The sequence below is a fragment of the Phaenicophaeus curvirostris genome, chromosome 11 (assembly GCF_032191515.1).
Source record: "Phaenicophaeus curvirostris isolate KB17595 chromosome 11, BPBGC_Pcur_1.0, whole genome shotgun sequence".
NCBI classification, from domain to species: Eukaryota; Metazoa; Chordata; class Aves; order Cuculiformes; family Cuculidae; genus Phaenicophaeus; species Phaenicophaeus curvirostris.
In genome coordinates this window covers 11,171,052-11,197,301 of record NC_091402.1, presented here as the reverse complement: position 1 = coordinate 11,197,301, position 26,250 = coordinate 11,171,052, and the positions used below count along the sequence as shown (strand labels likewise).

Here is a 26,250-nt window from a genome sequence, read left to right as displayed (position 1 = left end):
ACAACAAATTAACAGTCATAATAAAAACAATTAAGTATGGCTGTGAGCACGGTTTGTTTCTCCTAACAGCCATGACATGCCACAATGCTAAACAGTGCAAGATGATGCTACTAAAATCCCTCATACCATTAATAGGGCTGTTATGACTAGCCCCAGCTTTCCAGGATAGCCGAACATTTCTGTTTTGATTTTCTGAAAGCTGAAGATCTTCTGGTGGATCAGGAACATCTGAGAAATAATGAAGAAGTGTCAGGAGAACAGCAAGCTATTTCTGTTTGTCCTGGCATTTTCCAAAGGACTGGAACAGCAAGTTCAGTGAAGAAAGTGATTACAAAATGGACAAAATTAGCAAAGTGGGAATTGCTTTTAAAGATCCTTTTTATTACAGAAAACCAAGCTAAACCTTCTAGTCCTGCTGTCTCCCTTTTAAATGCAATATCCCTTCTTGAGTTCATTTCCATCTACTCTTATTACTGTGCTGGCAGCAACAGATTTTTCTTTGCAGATCAACAATAAGATCTATTTAATCATTAATAGGTATTGACACTGCTTTTAGGAGAAAGTTATATTAGCATCACTTGGATTTACTCTGGTGCAAACCAGAGTGGTAGAAGGTGACTCAGCTCTGACAGTTATCGAACTTGGCCTTTTAGAGTTTAAGGATAACATTCATTATGGGGATCTATATGAAAAGGAAACAAGATAATTCATTACCTGCCAGTTCAACTAATGCTGTCCAGAGAATGCATCAGAGTCAGATCTGGTGGTGGTTGGTATGATAACGGCACTGCACCTCCCCAGGACAAGAGTGGGACTATATGAGCCCTGAGCACTAGACTACGCCCTGCTCCTGTCAGAGCTCACTTTTCAAGGACATGGTTCCTGCCCCTTAACCAGGGCTGGAGTCGATCCTTGAAAAACTGCAAACCAGAACAATTAAAATAGGCTGTGCCCTCTCACAGTCCTGGAAGACAGCAAGGGGGGGACGTGTCTGCAACACCACCCAGCTTCTCAACAGTTTCAGGGGCAGAAGAGGTGATCTGTGGCATGGGTTGTTTGCCAGACTGCCTGTAATTGAATGAATGCTTCCAAATTTAGGTGATTCAGACTGACAGATGTTTATCTTCCATATGGCGTGTTTTGACAATTTGCAGTCTGGTTGCACTGGATTAGTTTGGTAACTGAAATGTACAGAGCCTGATGTAAAAGAGTAATTTCTCACTGTAGGGGGCTGATACGGGCCCTCATCCTTCCAAACTCACACATACACGCTCCACCTCTTTGAACACAGGGCCAGTATTCCAAAATCTAGAAAATGTACAGACCAAGGAAACGAGATTGCACAGCTTCAGGTCTTTGATCTCCTCCTGTCCTGATGTTGGAACAGGTTGCCCAGAGAAGTTGTGGATGCCCCATCCATAGAAGTGATCAAGGCCAGGTTGGATGGGACCTTAAAACTTTATATTTGGACTGAGGCTTTTTTTGGTTTAGTTTTTTGTATTTATTTCCCTTGTTTTTGTTGTACTTGGGAAAAATCAAGAAAGCACAGTTTAATCTACAGGCGTTTTGCTGTTCTATTCTTGGAGCATATTTGACATTAAAATTCAGTGTATTAGTTTAAAGATGGCAATGGCGTTTTTAAAGATACTCACCCCTCTGCTTGTTCATTAATTATAGAACAAATACTTAGAAGAATTCTAACTGAATATTTCTTTTGCTTTCAGTTGCCCACATTCTGATGTCTCCATTTGTGTCATATTTAGTTCTTCAGCGATCGCATGAGTCTTTCATTGCAAAAGAAGACTGAATTTTTCATTTGAAAAATAACAGACATTGTTAACCCACCAAGATATTCCTTATATGAAATGAATAAGGAAAATATAGCACAACACTGTTGTGCAAATCACCTTTTTCAAAGGGAATAAAGTGTTTCATGAAATTTTCATAAATAATATAACAAATAGTCTAAAAACATTGTGAATTATACAGCACTAAAAAACAGAGTAACATAAATAATGTGAACTGTATCTCCTTAATTTACTATTTACTGAAAATACAATTCATTTAAAGAAAGTAAAAACATCTTGACGGTCAGACTGTCTTAATGCATGTTTCAACAGCTATCAGAAATAAATATAAAAGTAAAACTAAGCCAAATTTCATGAAATTAAAATTATGCAAACTTGTCTGCAAAATAGTATCTTAACTATTGGTTGGTGCCCTTAGGTACATGTGCAAAGGACTGCACATCACTCTACAAGTTCACTCCATTAATTTCAAATGATCCTTCAGGAAAGGAGGCAGGTTATAAGGATCTTCACAAGATTCAGACTCTATGGTCAAGATACTTCTCTGCTATGAACCTGCTGTTTGCCACTGGACAATAATTTATGCTCAGATTCACAGAGATGATTAATCCTTTCAAGTGTTTAACTTTCACTAATCTTCAGAGGAGATGGACATTCAAACACTGGCCTTGCACCTTCTTAAAAACATAGTCCAAATGGTAATTCTTGTGCAAATCTCTAGTAAAGTGAGGTGAAGGACTGACCAAGGATTTCCAAGCAGAAGCAAAGCCATTCCTAATATTCTATTACATCTTCCAACTTAGGCAAGTTCTTACAGCCACTGTGGGCTACTCCTGAACTGTATAAAAAAGGCTGCCTCATCCTAAGTATAACAAATGGTGATTAAATATAAATGAAATGCTTGTGTCAGCATTCACATTCCAGGAGATACAAGGATAAGACAACTGAGGTTAATAGGTGAGAGATACATTGCACCTACATGAAACTGGGTTATTGAGATTCTGTGACTGAAATGGGCCAAAGAAACAAACAAGCAAAAGTGCTGCAATGGTATTAGGTACTGCTCAGAGCTGCTTGCACACCAGGAAATTACCCTCTTACCAAGAACAACTAACTGAGATTTGGCTGTGACGCTGTCCAGCGAAGTACTAGCCACACATGTGTAAAATCCTTGATCCTCCAGCGTCACGCTTGATATGAACAGTGTATCCCTGTCCAGAATTATCCTATGGTGCAAAAGAATAAAAAGTTAATACAAATAAACAAAAGAAAAACCTATGAGATAAGCATGTGACAGATGGACACCTTTGTTCTCTGAAAATCTGTTCATGAAATAGCTTGGTAATAGGACATTTTGAAGAACATAATTGCATGTTAGGACTATTATTTTAAAATGTAATTGTAGTTGAATTATACACTGTGCTGTAGGCTATTATTTGTATTTTGTGGCAATTTAGCCTCCACGGTTGGAAGTTGGCATGTCTCTCTTGGTATGAAAAGCCCCACATGGATACGTATCAGCTATGTCTGAAACACAGGATTTTGGCACATTATTAATGAGGCAAATACATGGGCTTTGTGTTCAAATTTTTGAAAGCGTTGAGTAAAAGTGAGCACGCCCATCCCACTTATGCAATGTCCAACGGACCAGGGGAAGCTGGCATTAACCCAGACCTCTGGGCTCCGTTACAGACATAGCATTTGCTTGGCACTATTTCCCACACTACGTGGCCTCAGCAGGATCATCAGCCTCTCCAGCACTGCCATATTTAGGAAACCATCTCTCTTCTGTGGTAATTAATAAAGATATTGGACTGCCCAATGTGGGACCTTTCATATGGAATAAAGGCTGAGCTCCTCCCCTTAGGGTCAACAGAAACACAAGAGTAGACCAAAATTCAGCCTGCACTTGCAAGTCCTAAACTCATATGTAGGAAAACCAGCTTTTAATGTGCATGATTTTAGGCAGGATTCTAGAAAACTCTTTTACATTCCTTTTAACGTTACGAGGACATGCTTTGGACAAAGAGATGTAGAAACCAGGAAAATAATAGTTCCACTGAAGCGGAGGTAAAAAACCAACAAAATCTCCAGTTGACTGCACTGGGGCTAGGGTTATATATTTGGGATGAACTAACATTTATGCAATTCACCCATGATGGTGTGAGAGTTAATAAAAAAAAAAATATCATTTGCCATACAGTTCAAATCTCATACAAATACATTTATATTTACATTTACATTTAATATTTGTATAACATGTAGATCTATTCACATATCGCATGAAGAATTCTTGCAGACATAAATTTGCATTTCAAGCTATTAATTCTCAGGTTTATTGAAACTCACGTTCCAGCACCATATAGCACTTCTTAGCTGAGATAAAGAAAACTCTTGATTCTTCCCCGCTCACCTGCCATCTTCCGTGCTGTTGACTGGCAGCTCATCACCATCTTTCCTCCAGGACAGTTTAAAACTGTGTTTCAAGTGTGAATCATACTCAGACTGACATTTTAATAAAACGGAATGAGATTTCAACACTCGAGGGTTCTTTGGAGTAACAACAAGTTTTGTAGCATCTGATTGATCACAGGAAAACACTTTAATTAGGAGAAAGAGACTGTAACATCAAATTTTCACCAAGTATTTCATACATAAAAATTAACCTTGGAAACAATGGTCACGTCTTTTTCTGGTTACATATAAACACATTTAAAGTGAAAGATGGTTGGTTTTGATATTTCCTGGGATTTAATTTTGTATCTTGACAGTTTCTTTTTTTCATGTACTCTCTTCCAAAGAACTCCAGAAAAAAAAAAAAAAAACACCAAAAAAAGTCCCAGGTGGAAAACCTTGTTAGCAGACTGACATGGAACGGATGATAAAATAAACTTGAATATGATTTTTATGTCCAATTGCCAAATGAAATAGGTTTTGGCAATGATCCAACAAAAATTACAAGCTTATTAAAATCAAGTGAGAAAAAAATGTTGCAATCATGTTTGTTCTTTTGACTCTCATCTGAATGCAGAAACAGATGAATGAGTAAGAAAGCACTTAGTTAAATTTCTTTTTACAGTGAAATATTGTTCTGCAATAATTCCATTGTACATTTTCATGTTTATTATCACTGTAAAATTTACAAAGGAAAGGGAGTGGGTGGAAATAGAACAGAAAAAGAGTAGTTTTTTTCTCAAGTTTGTCACAGCAGACTTGCATCTGAGAGTCATTTTGAGGATTTTCCTTACTGAGTATTTAAGTTTTTTGTATCGGCAAGCCCTAAATCCTAAGTAAACCAGCGTGCAACCCGGTAACTAACCCATGCATTCAACAGAAGCTATTCACTGCCAGGTTGTATGAGGTGGGAGATGTCCCTGACCATGGCAGAAGGGTTGGAACTGGATGATCTTTATGGTGCCTTCCAATCCAAATCATTCTATTATTCTATGATATAGAAGAGACCTGTGGCACTTTCAGGTCTTAGTACACAGAGAATTTATAGCTTCACAGAACATATTGCATCTTAGACTGAATAATTACTAAGTACTTACTTACTAATATTTTAAAATATAAAACCTTAGCAGATACTGAAGTTCTTTCCATTCATAAGTGAGGCATTACCTCTTATATCCAGATTAGCAGTGATTGCTCTTTTTCCAACAGAGTTTGAAGCCCAGCAAGCATACGACCCTGCATCTTCCTTCTTCGTTTCTTTGATCTCTAGAGTACCATTCTTATTCAGCTCATAGCGTAATGTTGAAAGTGGCTCTACGCTGTCATCCTTAGTCCTAAAGAGGATAATAACAGTTACAGGTTATTTCTAGAGCTGCAGGAACTGCTATTTCATGGTTTGCAGATATTGCAGGGGACACAGGAATGTTGGGAGCCGGTCTTAGATGTGCCACTGAGGCACCAAGTCAATATTAACAAGTCATTTTACCCACATGCAGGCAAATCGTAAAGGGGCATGAGACTCCAGCAAACCAAATCCACACTGACAATATCTGGTAAGGTCTTTAAACTAGTCTGGCTGAGTCTTTATAGCTGTCATCTGCAATTTTATTCCACCTGTCAAGTGCTATGACAGTCCTGTGATTTTCAACCATATGGAACCATTTCCAGGTAAATGCCCTCTGTAAGCCATCAGGTTTCCACCTCAGTAATGTGTCCAGATATAAAAGGCTGCTAATGCTACGCTAAGGCAGATAAAGCTGTAGCCAGATTTGGCTATATACAGCATGACTAGTTTTAATGAATATCCCAGCTCTTGTACCACACAGGCATTGAGGACTTTCATTAACCTTTTTTTTATAAACCAATGCTTCAGGGTTCTTGAAAGTGCATTTAAACACAGAATTCTTACATTACATACAGTTTTGTTACAAATTTCTGATTTTAACTCCATAAAAATAATAACTGAATAACTGGAACATTTTTCAGTGTTTGGGGAGCCTGGATTAACTTGCCTCACATGAAAAGATCAGTTCTCAGTGGCTTACCATCTAACATCTGCTGCAGGTGAGGCAAAAATTTCACAGTGCAGGAAGGCACTATAACCCACAACTGTGGCATAGTTTTCACCATCTGAGGTCAATATTAAGGGAGCAATATCTGCAAAAGAGAATGGAAAATGAGCAGCACTGCATTTCAGACCAGGGAATATAAATGCTCTCCTAGCATTATCCCCCTTCCCAGCAAAGGTCAAATGCTTAGCCACTTAATGGGAATGTCATTGCCTTTTGGAAGTTGTTGCATTGAGCAACTGAACTCCCATAAGCTTTGCTGACAAAGATAACGGTGGTTGACTGCTGGATGTATCAAACCATAAAACCCCAAAGTGTTCCAGGAGAGAAAATAAGACCCTGTTCTCCTTCCTCTAGGGACCTCTTCTATTAAATACATTCCCATCACTCTCTTTCTTCAAAGAACCGGCTGAGGATCACAAGTGAAATTAAAGATTAACAATACACTTAATAATTCAAAAATAGAGTTTGTGGCCACAATTCAGACCCCAGTGGTTTTAGTACATTTCAATTCCAAAGTTTCTGAGCCCAACGACAAGCATGTTTTTTATGAAAGCTCATGAGTGCTTATGCTAAGCATATAATATTGCCTATGATAAGGCTTGTTGCACTAGCTTAGGCAATACTTTTCTTAAAGTTTAGGATCAATGCAAAAGTACAATGACATGGTTACAATCTCCAAGCCGTTCTGAAGCATTGAATCAACAAAATAGGACTTCTCAGTTAGATCTTTTCTCATGAAAAGGAAAGGCCAGGAGAATACTTACTGAGGACGTTCACATTGGCACTAGCAAGGATGGAGCCGTGCTTGTTGCTGGCCTCACACTGGTACACAGCACTGTCCTGAAGCTGAAGGTTGGTAATGCTGATCTCTCTGGCAGAGATTCTCCCTCTGAAGGTCCTACCTGGAAAGACCCAGACTGTGTCAGGAGATTGAGAAAACATCATGACTGTGGAGTTCACAGTCTCACCTCTCTGCTTGAAAGTCAAAGGCAAGGCACATCTTCAGCAAACCAGGACCTGGCTCAACAGCTGGAGAGCAAGTTGCAAAACACTGCTTTTGTCAGTAGTTCTTTGGCCTAAAAAAAAGTGTTCTAAATCACCAATTTCCAGTAAAAGCCCTACCCAGCCTTTTTAAGATGGTTGGAATAATACTGCTACACCAGGGCCTGTGCTTACTCAGAAGCACAAAGCAAAACTGGGAGCATAAGCTACCCCAGATCTCCAAAAGACAGGGGTGTTACAGGGTGAGGCAGAGGCAGCAGCTTATGGGTACAACTACTGCACAGCCCTGCAGCTTTCACCTCTACCCTATCAAAGATATCAGTTAAATACTACCTTTATTAAGTAAATAAATATTAATTCATGTCTAAATAGATGTCAAATCAGGTATCACTCAACGCATTTGGATTTGTGTGTTCCCTCTAACTGGGCACAATGCAGACACATTCCACCCGACCACCATCTGAAGGAGAACTCTGGACCTTGCACTTACTATCGATGGGCATCCCGTTCAGCTTCCACTGAATGGTCGGCTCTGGGTTGCCAATAGCTTCGCACAGCAGGACAAGATTTGTTCCTATGCTGTAAACACCACCTTGGGGCTCTTTTATCCACCGAGGAGGCTCTGTAAAGAAGGGACACAGCAGGTTTAAAGTACCACAGTGAGACAAGTCCAGCTTTGCTATTACTATGGTCTTCCAGGAGATGGCAAACGTTACCAACAGTTCCCAGCCAGCTCCTAGCAGCCTATTGTGCAGCTGTTTTGTATTTCTTGCAAACTGATGTTACAAAAGGTAAAATTAACATCAGCACAGATCTATTTCTGTCCTTCAGACTTTGTGACATGTGAGTGTCAGGGAGAAAGTGTAGGGAACGCGCAGTGTTTATCCAAGTGGAAACCAAATGCAAATAGGAAGCAAGAAGCTGGGAAAGGAGGTAAACCTGAATGGGTCATATGGACCCTCAGACATGAGACTGTGGTATGTGGAATGAAGTGAGATTATTACAGCAGCTCAAACAAGATGCAAATACCCATCCAGCTTAAATGTTCCTCAATAGGCACAAGTAAATGCTTTCCACTGACTTGCTCAAGAGCAGTCAGAGGGAAGAGCAGCGCAACGATGCAGGAGCAGTGCACAGCTCCAAGAGAGTGCGCAGCACCTCCATCTGCTCATCTACATGTGCCAGGCAAATGCATTGTCATTTTTGACATTCTGTTTTTTCATCAAGTGCTCAGATGAGTTCCTGATCTTTAACATATTTAGGAATGATGAAACATTCTCTCGCCACTGGAGATGAGAGAACCATCAGCCTGAGCAGCAGTTAAGAAAGGTTGCCCACAGGGTGGTGGTAGAGGAGCAGCAGTGTGCTGATGCATTCCCTAGGCTCTCCTTTTCCCCAGCACTGCCAGCTAAACTGAGGTAGCTCTGGTGAAACCTTCTCCTCTGTAGAGCAGACCCTGAGCATCAGGTATTCAAACCTCTTTGGAAAAACAAAACCATAAGGGAGGAAAGGGAATAAAGGCGGGAATAAAAAATATTAACCTGATGAATGCTTTGTTCTCTACAGACTGAATTGCAGGTCCCTGAGCCTGCCTACCCTTCAACTCCAAACACAATCTTGAATTCATTATTATCTCTCCTTGAGAAGCAACAAACTTCCAGAATTTAATTCCAGACCTGACACTACCTCTTCTGCATTTGCTGGGCAGATCACTGACCTCTTTCCCTATTTGAAATAGATGAGTTTGTGTATGGAAAATGAGGATTCATTAGTTAATGCTCATAAAATGCTTTGAAGATTAACAGAGCTGTTGCCTGATAATACCTCTCCAGATGTTATCAGTGTGATATACTAAAGCAAAGCATCATTGCTGATGTTCACACTGATACCTTATAAAAACCCACCCTTGAAGCGTAATACAGAAGAGCTTCCACACAAAGCCCACTGTTCCACAGTGCAGCACCTGTGAAGCAACAGCCAAAGGCTGAAGTAAAATTCAAGAGAACAGAGATTATCTAAAATTATAACATCTTTATATTTTCTTCACAGAGTACAGATTTCTCCTACTGCCTTACTGAAGTAGTGCTTGTTGCTTCCCCATAGTGCAGCATCTGATGTGACCATACTGGTTATGCTTCCTTGTGTTTGGCTCCACGAAAATAAACTGTAAGCAGCAGAACATTTTGGATTTGCAAATCTTTTTCCTTCTCTCTCTGATATACGTTATGCTTTCACCAGGAAAAGACAGGTCAAAGGCATGGAGGTGAAAATGTTTGTAACAGTTCTGATTATTATTTTTGATTTAGTTCTTTTTATCCCTCTAGGTCTGCCACAAACACAGTAGTTGAGACAGGATATTTCTTTGTGTTGGAGGAGGTGAGACACCAAGCACAGACTGAATACAAACCACCCAATGAATGCCATCCTATTTTCATCTGCACATACACTCTGGAAGTGAGCTGTACGTATATTATGCTACTGCTTCTCTTTCTCAGCATGGGAATTACTGTGTTTGCCCCAAGAAAGTGATGCAACTGCAAAGTCATAGGCAATGAGATTTTGTCAGGTATGAAATGTAATTTCACAGAAAGGCTGAAGAATCTCTTTTCCATGTGGCAGATATGTCACACTACTTATAAGTATATAAACATAAGAATAAGAAAATATACACATACTTTTCAGCAACTACAAAAAAAATGGTTGGACAGTCAAATAATTAATCTGCATGAGCAATATGAACCACAGAATTACAGAATCACAGAATAACCAGGTTGGAAGAGACCCACCGGATCATCGAGTCCAACCGTTCCCATCAAACACTAAACCATGCCCCTCAGCACCTCATCCACCCGTGCCTTAAACACCTCCAGGGAAGGCGACTCAACCACCTCCCTGGGCAGCCTGTTCCAGTGCCCAATGACCCTTTCTGTAAAGAATTTTTTCCTAACGTCTAGCCTAAACCTCCCCTGGCAAATATTTCATTGCATAATCATAGAATCACCAGGTTGGAAGACATCCACCAGATCATCGAGTCCAACCATTCCCACCAATCTCTAAACCATGCCCGTCAGTACCTCATCCATCTGCACCTTAAACACCTCCAGGGAAGGCGAGTCAACCACCTCCTTGGGCAGACCATTCCATTGCCTAATGACCCTTTCAGTGAAGAATTTTTTCCTTATGTTGAGCCTGAACCTCCCCTGGCGGAGCTTGAGGCCATTCCCTCTTGCCCTGTCCCCTGTCACTTGGGAGAAGAGGCCAGCACCCTCCTCTCCACAACCTCCCTTCAGGTACTTGTAGAGAGCAATGAGGTCTCCCCTCAGCCTCCTCTTCTCCAGCCTAAACAACCCCAGCTCTCTCAGCCGCTCCTCGTAAGACCTGCTCTCCAGCCCCTTCACCAGCTTTGTTGCTCTTCTCTGGACTCGCTCCAGAGCCTCAATGTCCTTCTTGTGGTGAGGGGCCCAGAACTGAACACAGGATTCGAGGAGCAGTCTCACCAGTGCCGAGTACAGAGGGAGAAGAACCTCCCTGGACCTGCTGGTCACGCCGTTTCTGATACAAGCCAAGATGCCACTGGCCTTCTTGGCCACCTGGGCACACTGCTGGCTCATGTTCAGTCGCTGCCAATCAACACCCCCAGGTCCCTCTCCTCCAGGCAGCTTTCCAGCCAGGCTTCTCCCAGTCTGTATCATTGCATAGGGTTGTTGTGCCCCAAGTGCAGGACCCGGCATTTGGCCTTGTTAAACCTCATGCCATTGGACTCTGCCCAGTGGTCCAGCCTGTTCAGATCCCTTTGGAGCCTCCCTGCCCTCCCACAGATCCACACTTCCACCCAGCTTAGTGTCATCTACAAACTTGCTAAGGGTGCACTCGATGCCTTCATCCAGGTCATTGATAAAGACATTGAACAGGACTGGACCCAGCACTGAACCCTGGGGAACCCCACTTGTCACTGGCCTCCAGCTGGATTTCACACCATTTCCCACCACTCTCTGGGCCCGGCCATCCAACCAGTTTTCCACCCAGGAGAGTGTGCGCCTGTCCAGGCCAGAGGCTGACAGTTTCCGAAGCAGAATGCTGTGAGAAACTGTGTCAAAGGCTTTACTAAAGTCCAAGAAGACTACATCCACAGCCTTTCCCTCATCCAAGAGTCTAGTCACTTGGTCACAGAAGGAGATCAGGTTAGTTTGGCAAGACTTACCTTCTTGGTAAGAGTTATGCATATGGAGCTCCTGTTGAAGAGATTTATGTCTTTATGTAAATATAAATATAAGAATGAAAAGAGAAGGTATCTAATACAGGCATCTAGTCCATCCTTCTGTAACAAAACTGTATCATCTACACCTAAACCACCCCTTATATATCCAAACCTTCACAGCTTCCTGTGCTGTATAGAACTAGATCAAATTTTCAATGTCTAATCAACTTCTTCCATGTTGCACTTTAAGTCTATTGCATCTTGTGTTATCCCTAGGGAAGAAAGAGCAATTTGTTACTATCTATTGTGAAGAAATTTTGGTGCATCTGATGGCTGCTATGCATTCTCCAGATTAATTTTTTTCCCAAATTAAACATACCTATCATTTTTTTTCCTCAAATGCCATGTTTTTGAGCTCTGTGACTACCCTTGCTGCTTTCTTCTGAACTGGCTTGAGTTAATCCCAGCCTTGATGAAGAGCACAATATAAAACTGTTTATATTACAAAAAGCCTATCAGTTGTCAGTAGTCTCCCTTAGAATACCACTTTTCTTTATACTCTCCAGGAAGATTTTTGCTTTTTCTGCAAGACTACTTCCAAGTTGAGTTCAGCTCGCAACCTAGTACATCCTCCAGACTAGTCTAACTAGATGTTTTCCATTCTGTCCTTATGAAGCCAATTAGTCCTGCCAGATGAGAATTGCTTTGCACTTGTGCTTACTGAAGCCCAACCTTTTTATTCCAGACCATTTTCCCAATTTGTCAAGACCATTTCAAATTCTCCTCACATCTTCCCAAGGAGGGGAGGGTCATCTATCCCACTTTGGGGGCATCGTCTGCAGCTTCAGATGCGCTTACCACCTTGGGGTCACCCTAGATGAAGCAGTTTTCCAGTGAAACACAGAACTACAGTTCTAATGTGATTAATACAATCAGCCATGCTTCTGCTTCACATTAGTTTCACCTATTTTATTTTTCTCTAGCTGAGTAATGAAAATATTACGAGACATAAATGCAAAGGCCCTTAGCTATTATATCTTTACTATAATTAATCATTATATTGTAATAATTATTTCTATTAAACATATTCTAGGAGCCTCAGTCAAGATCAAGGTACCATTAGATCTGACGCTGTGATAGTGAAAAGATTTTGAGGATGTAGGTACATTTTTTATTTGGCTTGGGGGATTACATACAATAACCAAATAAACAAACATTTGAAGTTAAGATAATTTGTGGGCTTACTATACCTTTTTTTTTTTAATAATTCTATCCCATTCTAATAACAACAATGGGAGTTTTGGGCTTGTTCCAATGTTCCAGGCTACATCTTTCCTTGCAAAGAGAGATTAAAATGCTCAAACAGTCAAGCAATTTGCTAGCTGAATATTTTCATGCGTTTTGTAATAATTGCCTGAATCTTTGCCCTCAGACTACTGTAGGATTAGTAAGTGGGCTGCATTCAAATATCATTAATTAAAACTGTTATTTAGAAGGCTAGGATATTGGTTTGAGATCTTCAAATACCAGAATGAATAGAAAATGTGACATAGTAGAGAAATGATAGCAATATCCTGATTTATACACCAGCACTAGATTGAGAATGGTGGTTAATAACTGAGATAATTTTTCTTCCATGTTTAATTTTCTTCTCCCTGCATGCATCCTTTGAGAAGAACCTGTCAGGTGTGAGGATGCCCTAAGTCAGCATAACCTCCCTGAAACCAACTGAAATTAATGCTCACTTCTACCAGCTCAAGATCTGCCCTTGAGTGTGCACACAGGAGTTGCTGCAAGAATGATGAACATGCCCATCTCTGATTCATAGTAGTGACATTTTTCCGGTTAGAAATTCTAGAAGAAGATGGTGTTTGGGCTCAATTTTACTTTGATATTCTGCATGTGATGTGACTTCTAATAGGAAGAATCCCCGCTAGTGACAGCGACCAACATTAGTTACACAAATGGAAAATTAAATTAATAGCAATTGCAAAAGTGTTTTTTTACATTGCAATCACTAGAGGAGGATTATTTTTTTTACTTTTAAAAAAGTACTTGTTTCTTAATGGGCAGGAACAAGTATTTGCCGGAAAGCTTTCCTCCTTCCAAAATATGACTGGGGGAGAAGAGGGTCCATATGCTGAACTGCTTAATTAAAGTTATTTCTCTGGCGTTTTAGTTTTTGCAGCTCCTGCAATTTCTTTGAAGGATTCAGTTTTTACAGCCGAGAAAATCATAGCCAGATTGTTAAAATATTCAGCTACAGCAGAGATGCTCCAAACCATCTGGAATGATTTCTAGGAGTCAGCACTTACCCTCCACTGCAGCTAAAAACTTGCCATGCCCTGGTATCCCCCTCTGCCAAACTTCCAGGAAGTGAAAGAAGACTGTAAGACCCAAGGTTGTGTCAACTAAATGGGGATGATTCATCACATACTGGGAGAAAATGCTTTTCCTCAGTTGATGAGTAAACATAGAGTAGGTAGCTGAAAGTGCCTTTTCGCCTGTCAGGACTCCACGTGACCATGGAATGAGAAGCAGCGCAAATTAAAATCAAGCAATTGGCAGACTGACAGTCTAATACTGCCCATGATTTTTTTTATTTTTTTTAAACTCTGTAGAGCAGAGACTACAGCGTTTTTCATCAGTAAAATGTTTTCAGCAAGCTTTTCAGCTGTGCTTCAGCATTCTCATTCTGCAGCTATTTATGGGCAGCATTAGTGAAAGAGTTTCAGCAGCAGTGATACTTCTGCAGGACTCACTTTTGTCTGCTCAGTATCATTAGAGCTCTGCTTTGCTCCTGGAAAAGGCACATACACCTATGTAATGTGAAGGGCTCACACCTTCAGGATTTGTGAGCAGCAAAAGGGAGAAAGGAGAATGGAGGGACAGCAGGCACCACCGACCTCTATACATACTCTGTAAGATATTTACCCATTAAAAAGGTATCTTGGCTGACTTCATTAATCTGCCCTCTTCTACCAGCAACATAAATAAATGATGACCAAACAGATGCACAAACATACTAGGTTCTCCGTTTTGCTAGCCCAGCACAAGCAGCCAGCACTCATCTTCAGCCAGCAGACCTGTGTGCATGCTAATGAACAGGGATGTACCACCCTACACACCAGTCTACAACATGCACAAGTATATCCCTGAAACTATTTATGAATGCAGCTAATATAGTATTTGTCATCCTACCAGGCCTGAAGGCTAGTGCAGGAATGGGCCTTGGACACTCAGTAGGATAACAAAAAGGGCCATATTTCATTAGTAGACAGGTTTTTCTTTAGTTTGTTTGATAATCATGATCATTTTCAGGGGCTATAGAAACATAAACCAAATTCTCTGCTCAGGTTGTCCCTATGCAAGTGAGGGAACACATGAAGGAGGGAAAGAGAGAGGTGATAACATATATGATTACTCTGTTTTTACAATCCTCCCTCAGCATTAACTTTTGGTTGAAGTCAAAGAAAGGAAATAGAGCTAAATGTATGTTTGATCTGGTCCAGTATAGCCATTTTCCCGTATTTTAAGAGCAAGAATAATTAGATGTTTTAGTTTGACTTTCAGATTAATACAAGACATTTCATCAATTTCTCTGCTTGACTAACTCACATCTTTATGTATTGGATCTGCTTAAGTATTTGTACTTCTGCTCACCACTTTGTAAAGCCTTCATGGTACAGGAAAAAAAATGCATTCTTTCTTTCTTTTTTGAAAAAAAGAAAGTACTGCTTTCTGCAAGCTTTCTAAAACCATAAGGCAGGCCCTTGGCTAGCATAAGTTGATACAGTTGGTTGAATTTATGCATTAAACCAAGTGATGTTAACAAAGGTCCTTATTCACTTCCGTTTGACCACTTTTCTGTTCAAAATCAAAAAGCTTAGTAAAACACCCTCAGCACCTTCCACATGAACATGGAACTCGTGCTTTGCTCTGCCCATGGGGTTGATTGCCGTGCACTGGTATGTTCCTTCATCGGCCGCTGTCACTTGATCAATCTTCAGTACCTTCCCAAAACTTTCTGTTTCCAGTTCGTCTTTGGGCAAATCTCCAGTGATTTTAACCCAGCTTAGATGAGGAGTTGGGCTAATAGCAAAGAAACAAAAGAAAAAAAAAAAGAAAGGAAGATTTTGAGTTGGATACTAGGCTGTTATAATCTTTCATGTTAGTAGAGCTGATGGACTTCATGCATGTGGTTTGCACGATGACATTTTCTGTCTTTTCACAGAATCACAGAATAACCAGGTTGGAAGAGACCCACCACCCTTTGAAAACACTGGGTCTATACTAAAGATTATGGTATAGAATACAATTAGTCTATACTGCCTCTTGATTTGAAAGATCCTCATGAACAAATTGTTCCCAGCCAACACCAGGCTGTGGCACAAGGCTGCATTCCTTGTAAGTGTGTCGGCATGGACTGTGGGAGAGGGAAGGGAGCTCATTTCATCCGACTCCAAAAGGGCACTTGAGGACAGACAAGGAGGTAAAGTCTTCATTACAGTGACTTCACTTGGTGCCCTGCCCGGTTAGAAAGGTGGCCAACCAGTAGAGAGGGTTGAAAATGGTTCTTATGTTTTTAGAAAGTAAATGTCAGTGACACAGAAATTCGGGACAGACTGTTGTCTGCACATTCCCAGCTGGGCTTCGTGACCCCGACATCGTACACAACACACATACACAGTGTCATATCTGCTTACTCTTGTGTCCATCTGTTATTGTGGCAAAATGCCCGGGCACAAGCTACTCAAAGCCTCAGGTACCAAGAAATTGTGGTTTTCCATGAGCAGCGAGTACAACTGTGCAAATATCCTATTATTTACTACAAGAGTCCTTGTCCTGCTCTTGTACCAAAGTCAGACATTGTGTTGCGTTGATGTTGTATTGAGGCAAAGCCCTCCTGACACTGTCATTACTCAGAATATAAGTCTTCAAAAGTGACAGATTGGAAATGTACTTAATTCCTTATTTTGCAGTTGGCTGCCCCTGATCTTCGTTACTTGAAATCTGGCTCAGTCTATCTGCCTCTGTGGTTTGTGGACATTTGGTGGGATAGATTGGCAGAGATATAGGCAAAGCTGATCATTTTTCTGCTGAAAATGGGAATTTAACAAATAAAAATACCATTTTATTTTCATCTAAACTTTTTTTTAAGGTTTCAGTGAAAATACATTTGTTTGGTGATCAAACAAGAAGTACTTCATCTTCTTTCTTAAGTGACTTATTAAAAAAATATAACTTTTTTGTCTGAAAAATTATTTTTAAAAATTTTCTTGGAAAACAAGTGAAACAAAAATTTTTTGTTTGTTTGTTTTTCTTTTTCCTAAATAGACAGTATCCTTTTTTTGGCTTTCTCTTCTTATACATGACATTAATTCTTGCACATGAACATTCATATCTGTGCATTTCCAAAGTGATTTTCCTATTAAGTTCCTTGAAACCAGAATAAACTCATAGCTGTGGACTTCTGTGGAGGTTTGTGGGCTTGCAAATTAGCTTGATGGGTAGTGAATGAGACAAGGAAGTGTTGCAACAGGGAACTAAAACTCACTGCAGATACTTGAAGTGAATCCAATAGAGACAAGTAATTCACCTTCTCTCAGAAATGGCAACGAACTGCAGAGGCATAATCTTGCCAGCTCAAATGAGCAATGCCCTTTCAAGCCCACACAAAATACCCTACACATGTTTGTTCAGGCAGATAAATATCCTGATTTTGGAATTTTATAGAGGGGATATAATTGCACAGCCTTTAACATGACTTTTCTATCTGCTAACCACAGTCTGCATTCATAGACCTGTAGCTCTACCATACAGCATGAGAAGACAATGATTTAAGACCCCATTCAACAAAAACCTCTATCACAAGTAAACCAGAAGCGACTGTGCTTTCATTGCAGGTTTAGTGGTTGGAGAGATTTTCACTTTACTTCTTTCTCTGGCAGCAACTCTTCTGGGGCAGATTAATGCATCTAGAAGTACACAGTAAAAATTGAAAAGCAAGACTGAGGGAAAAGGCGAGTCTGTCTCAGTTACTGCAGTAGGAACAAGGTCTGAGAGAGGTATTCGCAGCTTAACATTTATTTAGCCATTCCCATTTCCCTACTTACCTTTGTTTTGTCCTATGTTATTTACAATAAGGAACAAAATTGTCCTGATTTCCTATCACATATGGTCTATGTTAACCTTATAGGGTTTCAATGAGCATCTTCTCATTGAGATACTCTGCCATGTTTAATGCAGCCAGATCCATGACTAGAGCTTGCATGGTGCTTCTATGTAAATTCAAACAGCAATGACAAGCTTGAGACATGCATTCAGCACAAAGCACCAGAGCATAGGAATGGGCTCAAGCAGAAAACACAGGACTGGAACTAAATCTGAAGTTAGCTCATTACTGTTAGTTTTTGCAGGATCAAACCAATATGGTTGCATCCAGTTCACCGTATTTTTACACGGTTGTGGACTTTGCTCCTCAGCATACTGTCATCTGTGAGTACACAATGGGAAGAACAGCCTTTGTATGGAAATTCTGGATGCTGGCGAATGGATCACAGAAAGCAGACAGATTTACCTGTGCACCCAAACCAGCATCTCTCATGCAGCTGCGCTAGGAGGACCACTGGTTTCACTCAGTGGGGCGTTTCCTTAATAGATGTCTTGTATCACATCACTGAAGTAATTTACTTTTAAAACCTGAGATCTGACACCTATAAAAATGCTGAATGATGTTTCAGCATTGAACCAAAACTGAACTGGCAAAACTAGAGAAGAAACATTACAGGTTGTGAGACAAAAGAGAGAAGTTGAATTCTGATGTTCTTTAGTTTCTCAACATCTCAAAAAGGGTACTACTGAAAAAAAGTTCATTTTTTTAACAGTAAAAAAATCAGTACTTACTACAATATAATCTTTATTACTTGTTTATAAGCCACAGGAAAAAAAAAACTACATAAATGTTGCATGCCAGCTCTGTACTGCTTTACAAGGAACACACGCCCTTTAGAAATTTAAAATTGCTTGGGCAAGTAGGTATATTTATTTGTAGTTGTGTAATTTTTAACATAGCTTTTTCTTCCCTCAATTCTACTGCAACAGATGATTAAGTTTGTACAGTATTGTGTATTACTCACAGCCCTTCAGCAATACATTCAAGTAGCAGGACACCTCCCTTGATGACAGTGACTGATGAGCTACTGCCAGCAGATTCAGGAGGGATCAGCAGTTTGGGTTTTCTCTCCTTGATAAAATTTGCTAAAAAATAAAATAAAACAAAAAAAAAGTTAGATATGAAATTTTAGAGTCTTTGCTTATCCTTCAGTACTGTCACAAACATTACTTCTGTCAGGTGTCAGAGATTGATTTATAAGTTTTCTTTATTGGTATGGTTTGAGACTATTTCAGGACTCTCCCATTTCTCATGAAAACAGTCAGAAGACAGCTACAGTAATAACAACAGGCAGCAGTACTGGCAAAGCCCCTTTTCTTACAGTTTCTTGTTGTGCTAACCAACCACTAACTTTTTCTATTATAGATCTAAGCCAGTCTTGCTACATCAGTCTTCTCAACTGCTGGTCTCGTCTACACCATCTCAGCACCTTTCTTTTGTTTTGAAGTTCAGTCATCTTTTAAATCTCAGATGTGAATATCCCATAGAATTGTCCTTCTTGCTACAATTACTAAATCTACAGTAATGGAGATACAATTTGTAAGGAAGACTGTTAAAATAATAAAACAAGATTGACCTGCATTTGATTTCAACGGACCATTTGTTCCAGCCTGCCAAACAATGGTTTCATGATGAAATATGCATAGAGTTAAATGGCCACCTAGTTATCACTATAATAACAATTAGCACAGTAATGAATAAGTCCCCAAATGGTACTAGTTCTTCAAAAATAGTGGGTTATGGATGATTTGGTAAAAGACATCATGTATCTCTCTGAACCATTTTCTGTTTTTTTCCTCCCTTTGCTTTGTACCTCCACAAATCTGTCTTGTGAGTGCTAAGAGATGCAGAAAAACACTTTGGTGCCTCTGGCTACGCTCACACATCTTCCATCTGCCCTCTACCTCCTACTGCCAAAGGCAGGCAGTCCCCCTTCCTGAGCAGCAACAGGACTTCAGACAAGGGAAAAATCAGTTTTTACATGTCTGCTACTCTGCTCAAGCCTTGCTTGTTTTTCTCACAATCCTTAGCCTCCATGGGCCAAGGCTGGAGGACTGATCAGTGTTTTGAGTTATCCAACCTAAAACACTCCAGGAGAACCTCCTTTTCAAGAACTTCAGTGCTCATTCAGCAAAATGAGGTCTTTCAAATTGGGCATTTCAAAAAAACAGAGACTCTCCAAAGTAATTTAACCAAATAAATCACAGTCAAGAGCTACATGCAAAACCTAAGACTCTCATTTTTATATATTTTAAACAAAAATGAACTGGGTGGAGAATTGCAGGAATAGCTGCTAGCTGTGTTCTGACTTATCCATACTGCCTGCATAAACCTCAGCAGAATATTTGTAGGATATTGATACGCGAAAAGGAGTGAAGTGAATCCCCAGGATAAGAAGTGCTTCACTGTCGTACCTGCCTGTGGTGAGTATCAGCCAGGTCATATATGGCCAAAGAGAACCACTACCCATCTACTGTGAGGTACAGCTGCAGATGGGGACAATTAACACAGAGCACCTACAGCTCTGTAAATCCACACCTTAAGCTCACCCTGGAGTAATGCAACCCCAGGGTGACCTTTAGATATGAATTCATGGTTTCAAACTGTGCGTACCTAACACCAGCATCTTCTTAATTGCCAGAAGGAGATTCAAAACATCCAGCCCTAGCCCCTGCTATGAACCAATAGCATGAGGAATCCAGGATGTCAGCCTCCTCACTTATGTCGCATTCTAAAATGTAAAAGTTCTTTTCTTAAGTAAGAATACTATCTCTTTGTTAAAAACTCTTCAGATTTCTGTCAAAGACTACAAGATGAGCAAATTGCACTCTGTGGATCACTTAAATCCATGCCATTGTAATAAAATGGCTTTTGTGACTTTTTTTTTTTCTCCTTTTCTTAAGCAGCAGCTCACATTTCATTTCAGCTGGTAGATTCTTAGTTTAAAGGCTAAATAACAGATGCATTCAACTCACCCTTAGTAACTGCAGCATTAGGTGAGCCTGAGTCATTAGCATGCTTAACTGAAATAAATAAAAGTGATAACCAAACACAAACATGCATAGTTGATAGAGAATCCAAAGAAAGAATAAATCAACAAAACTAAAAACATGCCCCCACCCCGGTTTCTGACATAAAAGAAACAAAGAAAAATAAAAAGTAAATCAAAAGGTGAACAACAAATTTCTGAAAATAAAAAAAAAAATATTCAAACATATGCATTATTCTGCAAAATACTTCATGGGTGACATAATCATAATTTTATCCTAGTTCCCTAGTACGACAAAAAAAAAAATCACTAAGCCCTAAGTGTACACCACAAAGAAATTTTATAAAATTTATCCAATCTCTTTTGCCTTGTTGCTTAACTTGCTTCCATGTATTTTTTTTTTAATATAGTCCCTCAATAGGGACTTGGCACAGAGTGGAATGGGCAGTTGCAAGCTGAGTTTTGAAAAGATTAATTACATGCCTCACATTTTTGCCTGAACCCAGTCTTGTGGCTTCGATGGCAAGGCACATGCACTGAAGTGTTTTGCTGGGCCATTGCCAGGGCTATCAGCAACCCTGCAATCAAACCTTGCCTCATTTCTCCGTAATCAGTGTGTACATCTGTATGGGACTGGACCCATTAGAAAAGCCATGGAGATCAACATTTCATTTTGATATTTTTCTCACAATTATTATCCCAAGATATTGTTTAAGCAAGCATTAAGGTATACAAACCCACTACTAATCGTTTATCTTTTTATCCCAACATGAAAACTCTCAAAATCATATATTAAATATTAGGCTTTCATTCATGAAGAAAAATCTCCTTGGTTTTCTGAGCTGCATAAGCCCAAAAGGTCAGAAGAACTAGCAAAACTTAAGGCTGATATTAAAGGCACAAGCAGCCTCAACAAGTGGTACAAGAAATTATTACAGCAAAAAGAGATCCAAATAAAGCAGGATAAATCTCCAGCTGGTACAAGCCACCTTAGTTCCACCAGCTTCTGATGGGCTTTGCTGGTTTAACCCATCAGAGAAGTGCACTAAGAGGCTGCTTTTGTTGCTTGGGTATTTGTAATTTTGCCTCTGTTTCTAACACTGATACCTGTACACCCCATGCATTCAGCAGCTTTACATAGTTTGAATTAGCAGTTAAAAATTAGCAGTTTGGTACAGAAGCGGGTAGGCATACACACAAACAAATGTACATGTATGATGATGGGACAGCAAGCTCCACGTGCACCAGCGAGACTCAGGGGCAGGAGCTGCTGTACCTGCAACTATCTTTTGTGTAAGGCCCTTGGAGCCTACAGGAATACAGAGATGTTTAAATAAATAAACAAAACGTGATGTTCCCTACTCAACATTTTATTAAGGAAATGAAAAAAAGCCTTGTGTGTTGCTACTGATGCTCAAGGCAGCCTGCAGAGACCTGGAAAGCACCGTCCTTCCCAAATGCATTGCTGTTCCTGGAACAAACCAGGCCTGCACCCAGGGAGGTGGCCACATAAAGTCCTCAAGACCCAGTGAAGTCCCATCCACTGGTGACCTGCTGGACTGCAAGAGAAGCAGATTTCCCTAATGCATGATTGGCTTTCACTGAAGGGAGAACAGGAGGAAGAATGGAGCACTTTGGGGACCTGACAGCTGCATAAAGCTTTTATCAGTTGAATTAAGCCCTTAGAGTAAGGTTAATAATGCAGAAATAAGTACAGTAACATGCATTTTTTTTTTCAGAGAGAATCACATCAGAGACACAGGGCACACATCAGCAATCACTGATGCCTGGGGACTTAAAAAAAGAAAAAACAACAGAAAACAAGAAACTACTCATCCACAGACTTACAACGGGAAACCTTCAGTGTCATTGGCATTTTCTGTACAATCGTCCTCAGTCTTGGAAATGCTGCAAAGCAACAATAATCACTTCGACTGTCATTTTCTTCCACGTTTGCAAAGTAGAGATCTCCCTGAAGGCTCATGGAGACCCTTTCATCTTGTGGAATGTGCTGTAAATCTAGTAGGAAAAAATAATTATGATATGGTAATGATACTGAGCTGTTTCAGCACTATGACTACTAATGTTCTCCTGTCGCGTGTTTGCTTCCAGATACAGAATATAACTTTGATGTGAAAGAGGCAGAAGGCCCAGCAAAACCAATGGGTTATTAACCAATATTCAACATACAGTTGATAATAAATATTATATATAAAGCCAATATATTTATATATACACAATACACAAAAAATAATTGACAAAGAAAAATTGATAATAAAACAATACTCAGTAGAAAGTTACTGCTCAAGTCAAAGGAAATTTCTAGCACCTCTTTGTCATACTAAGGTCTATGAACATGATATGGAGGTCACCATTTACAGATGCACCCCACAACCACTCTCCTAAGCACTTTGCTCTTCTGTAACTACAGATTACAGCAGGGGAGCGTTAGTATGAACTGAGGTAGCTGTCCTGTCTCATTGTTGATCCAGCCAAATGTAGGTCTGCGCTAAATATGTATGCCAGGAGTACAGATGCTGCCTTATAAAATCAGAGTTTTAATCTAGCACCCTGCCTCTGTGAGCACTTGGTCAGCATCAGAAACAAACCCTTCATGTCATGGAGTCAATCCAAGTTATGTTGTTTGCCAGGAGCCAGAAATTCCCGCGGAACACAAATGCTTTAGAATAATGTGAGAGAAATCCACAAGGAGCTAATTATACATACCTTAGATATTTTTTTTAGTATCATAAATCAATCATTTGTTTATGAAAAAGAGGAAAACAGCATTGAAAGAAATAACATATTGATATATTTTATCCTCTCTATTGTAAATGCAGTAGTGCTTATTACTGGTAGACTCATTTACTGCTATGCAAGCTTTCTGATATCTCATATTTAATAATATGATGTGTCAATGCACTCTCTAATTTAACTTTGCTATGTAAAAACATATCGCTATTCTCAATTTTTCAGTTCTGTTTTTCAATATCCAGATCTTTTTCCCAAGCACTTGCACAATTACCATTCTCATCAATTATGAATCTGTAATGAAACTGCTCTGGAAGACAAAAGCTTTGAGTTTCTTAATATTAACAGTGTACAAATTGTTTACTTACCAATATTCATCCAGTAGATATGCAATGGTGGGATACCTTCTGGAGGGTTACAGTGCAAAATCACAGAATCGCCATGCTCCACGTCAAGGGGCTCAATTTTTTCTTTGGGGAATTTTGGTACACCTGTATAAAAGCAAAGAATTTCCTCTTTTATTATCATCTTTTGAAATTTTGCCCTTTGCTTCCTTCTTAATATAGTTCTTGGGAAAATATTTACACTAGCATCATCCTTTACACTCTCTACCACTAGTTTCTACTATTATTTACAAGGCAATGCAGAATAACAAAACGTTTTACTAGAAGTAAGAAATCTCAGCTAGCATTCCTCATTCATAGTGCACAGACTGTAATGTTGAAAGCCAGGCAACGGAATGGTGATATTTAAAACTTGTCTGTGATCTCCATGACCTTTACTTTGGGTTATTTTAATGAATTTATTTTGAAACACTTTCTATAGCTCTTTTCTTTGTACTGTCTGGAAGGGACAACTCAAAGCCACATAGAACTGAAGCCTCAGTCTAAGATCAGTGTAGAGGACTGTGCACTTATGGGTCCCAGGCTGTTCTGTGGAGATAAGAAACTGGTCTGGGAATGCAGTATATTCTGGGAATTCGTGACAAAAAGATAGTTCTCAAGAAGCCACTGCAAGTCATTGCAGGTGAGGACAGACATCAGGCACCTACTCTGCCTTGTGCTTGGGTTTGTCCCAGTTCTTATCCATCTGCAGAGTCAGATGAAGCAGAAGACTAGTTTTAAGACTGTATTGCCTCCTCATCCCCTCAGGTGTAAAACCTTTGCTGTGCAGACCTGCAGACCTTCCAGCAAGTTTGTCCTTTGGGATGCAGAGACAGGATTTGCACAACAGGATACACATGGGCATACAAGGGCTACACTATTTGGGCTTAAATGTTGGTTAAATGATTAATAGATCAAGGACTTGTTTAATCATCCAGAGCGTCAGCAGTAATGCCAGACTGTTCAAAGCCTGAAGCATGCTTAGCAAACCTGGGCTTCCTGGCCAGTCTCAGCAGCCCAAAATGCACTTGGATCTCGTCTAAGCAGAAAGAAAGCAGAACTGGGCTGGAACCCACACCAAACCAAACACCGAGAGACTACACCTCAGAGATTATTGCAAAGAAATTAACGTGTAAAATGTTACCACTCCTTAAATGAATTTAGCCAAGACAGTTTCAGGGTAGACGCTGGTTCTGCTTTCAGTCCAGGCAAGTTCAAACTAGCAGAAGTTTCAACTGCATCTAACAGCAAAATTAAATGCAATTAAACAGCAAAGGAATGCAAGAACCCTTGCTGTGCAGAACCAAACTGGCACAAATATTGCCATCCCAGTGTTCAAGTCATGACAGGGAACTCTGATAGCAAACAAACAATTCAAAATATTGGTGGTCCAGCAGCTCTGCAGGATACCTGCAACGTCACAATACCAGAGGCAAACTGAAGGAGGGCAAGAAATTCAGGGACAGGACTCTGAGGAGACTTTATACATCCTTGGATTTGTAAATTTTAAAAGAAACAATTGCTGTAATGCTGATTGCCTGAATGCAGGTTGTACATAGATTTTAATCTCCAGGAGGATTATTAATATATTATGAATTCTTAGGAGAGGCAAAATGGAGTTAATGAGCATTACTCACTCTGTAAGTGAAATTTCAGATAACAAAGGGAACTACATATTCAAATCTAACATGTTCAACAACCTATAGCCTTCAACCCCTGCAAAAATACATCTACTGACTGCTCGACAGGTGGAACATTTTCCAGTAGGATAAAGCTGATTTGTTTACCTAAAGCTTATTTATTCCCAAAAGCACATCACTTTCAAGAAAACATTAAGACAGGTGGATCAGTTGAAGTATAAAGGGTTTCTGACTAAGACAACCAAAGAGACCAGCAAATAGAGTAATAGTGCAATCACTCATCTAGGACACTGGAAACTCTTGTAAAAACTACTTTGTGCTTCGTCTGGCACAACTGAATCTGGACGTCCAGTACCCTAATCACTGATTTTCTCAGTAAATTTCTGTAGCAAATAATTACAAAATTATACCAAAATATAGTATAGTCCTCCCAGAAGACAGTGAAAAATCATGATCTCAGTGTCATAAACTGGCAGCACAGACATTTATCTCCAGCACGTGGCCCAGAGGTCTGCCTCTAGGCTACACCCAGGGAAGCAGCAATTTGAATCCAAATGTACTCCACCTCAAACAAGTACTTGAACCATAGGTAGTCGAGGCTTCTGGGTTCTTCCGTGCTGTTTTATTTCACTTAGTTAAGTGTGAAAACCATTGAAAAAACTTTACTTTTTCCCCTCAACGCATAACTTTGAGTGCATTGAACCCTTGAAGTCTTGCAAGAGAGGAAAACTCAAATTTCATTATAAATTCCTGAGCCAAACCTTCTAACAAGTACATT

General features: G+C 39.9%; 1 protein-coding gene across 8 annotated transcripts in view; it reads right to left on the bottom strand.

Moving 5' to 3' along the window:
* Positions 1-26,250, bottom strand: part of CHL1 (cell adhesion molecule L1 like) — a 141,734-nt gene that overhangs the window by 24,551 nt on the left and 90,933 nt on the right. For 7 of the 8 annotated variants that reach the window (XM_069866246.1, XM_069866251.1, XM_069866252.1 and 4 more), the window contains 12 exons: positions 23,818-23,940; positions 22,547-22,717; positions 20,685-20,732; positions 18,674-18,794; positions 15,442-15,626; positions 7,827-7,958; positions 7,099-7,236; positions 6,308-6,419; positions 5,430-5,596; positions 4,222-4,387; positions 2,910-3,034; positions 127-228 (listed from right to left, as the gene is read on the bottom strand). In XM_069866246.1, coding sequence (XP_069722347.1) covers positions 127-228; positions 2,910-3,034; positions 4,222-4,387; positions 5,430-5,596; positions 6,308-6,419; positions 7,099-7,236; positions 7,827-7,958; positions 15,442-15,626; positions 18,674-18,794; positions 20,685-20,732; positions 22,547-22,717; positions 23,818-23,940 — 1,590 coding nt within the window. The remainder of the gene's footprint in view (positions 1-126; positions 229-2,909; positions 3,035-4,221; positions 4,388-5,429; positions 5,597-6,307; positions 6,420-7,098; positions 7,237-7,826; positions 7,959-15,441; positions 15,627-18,673; positions 18,795-20,684; positions 20,733-22,546; positions 22,718-23,817; positions 23,941-26,250) is intronic. The other variant, XM_069866250.1, reaches the window with a different exon arrangement.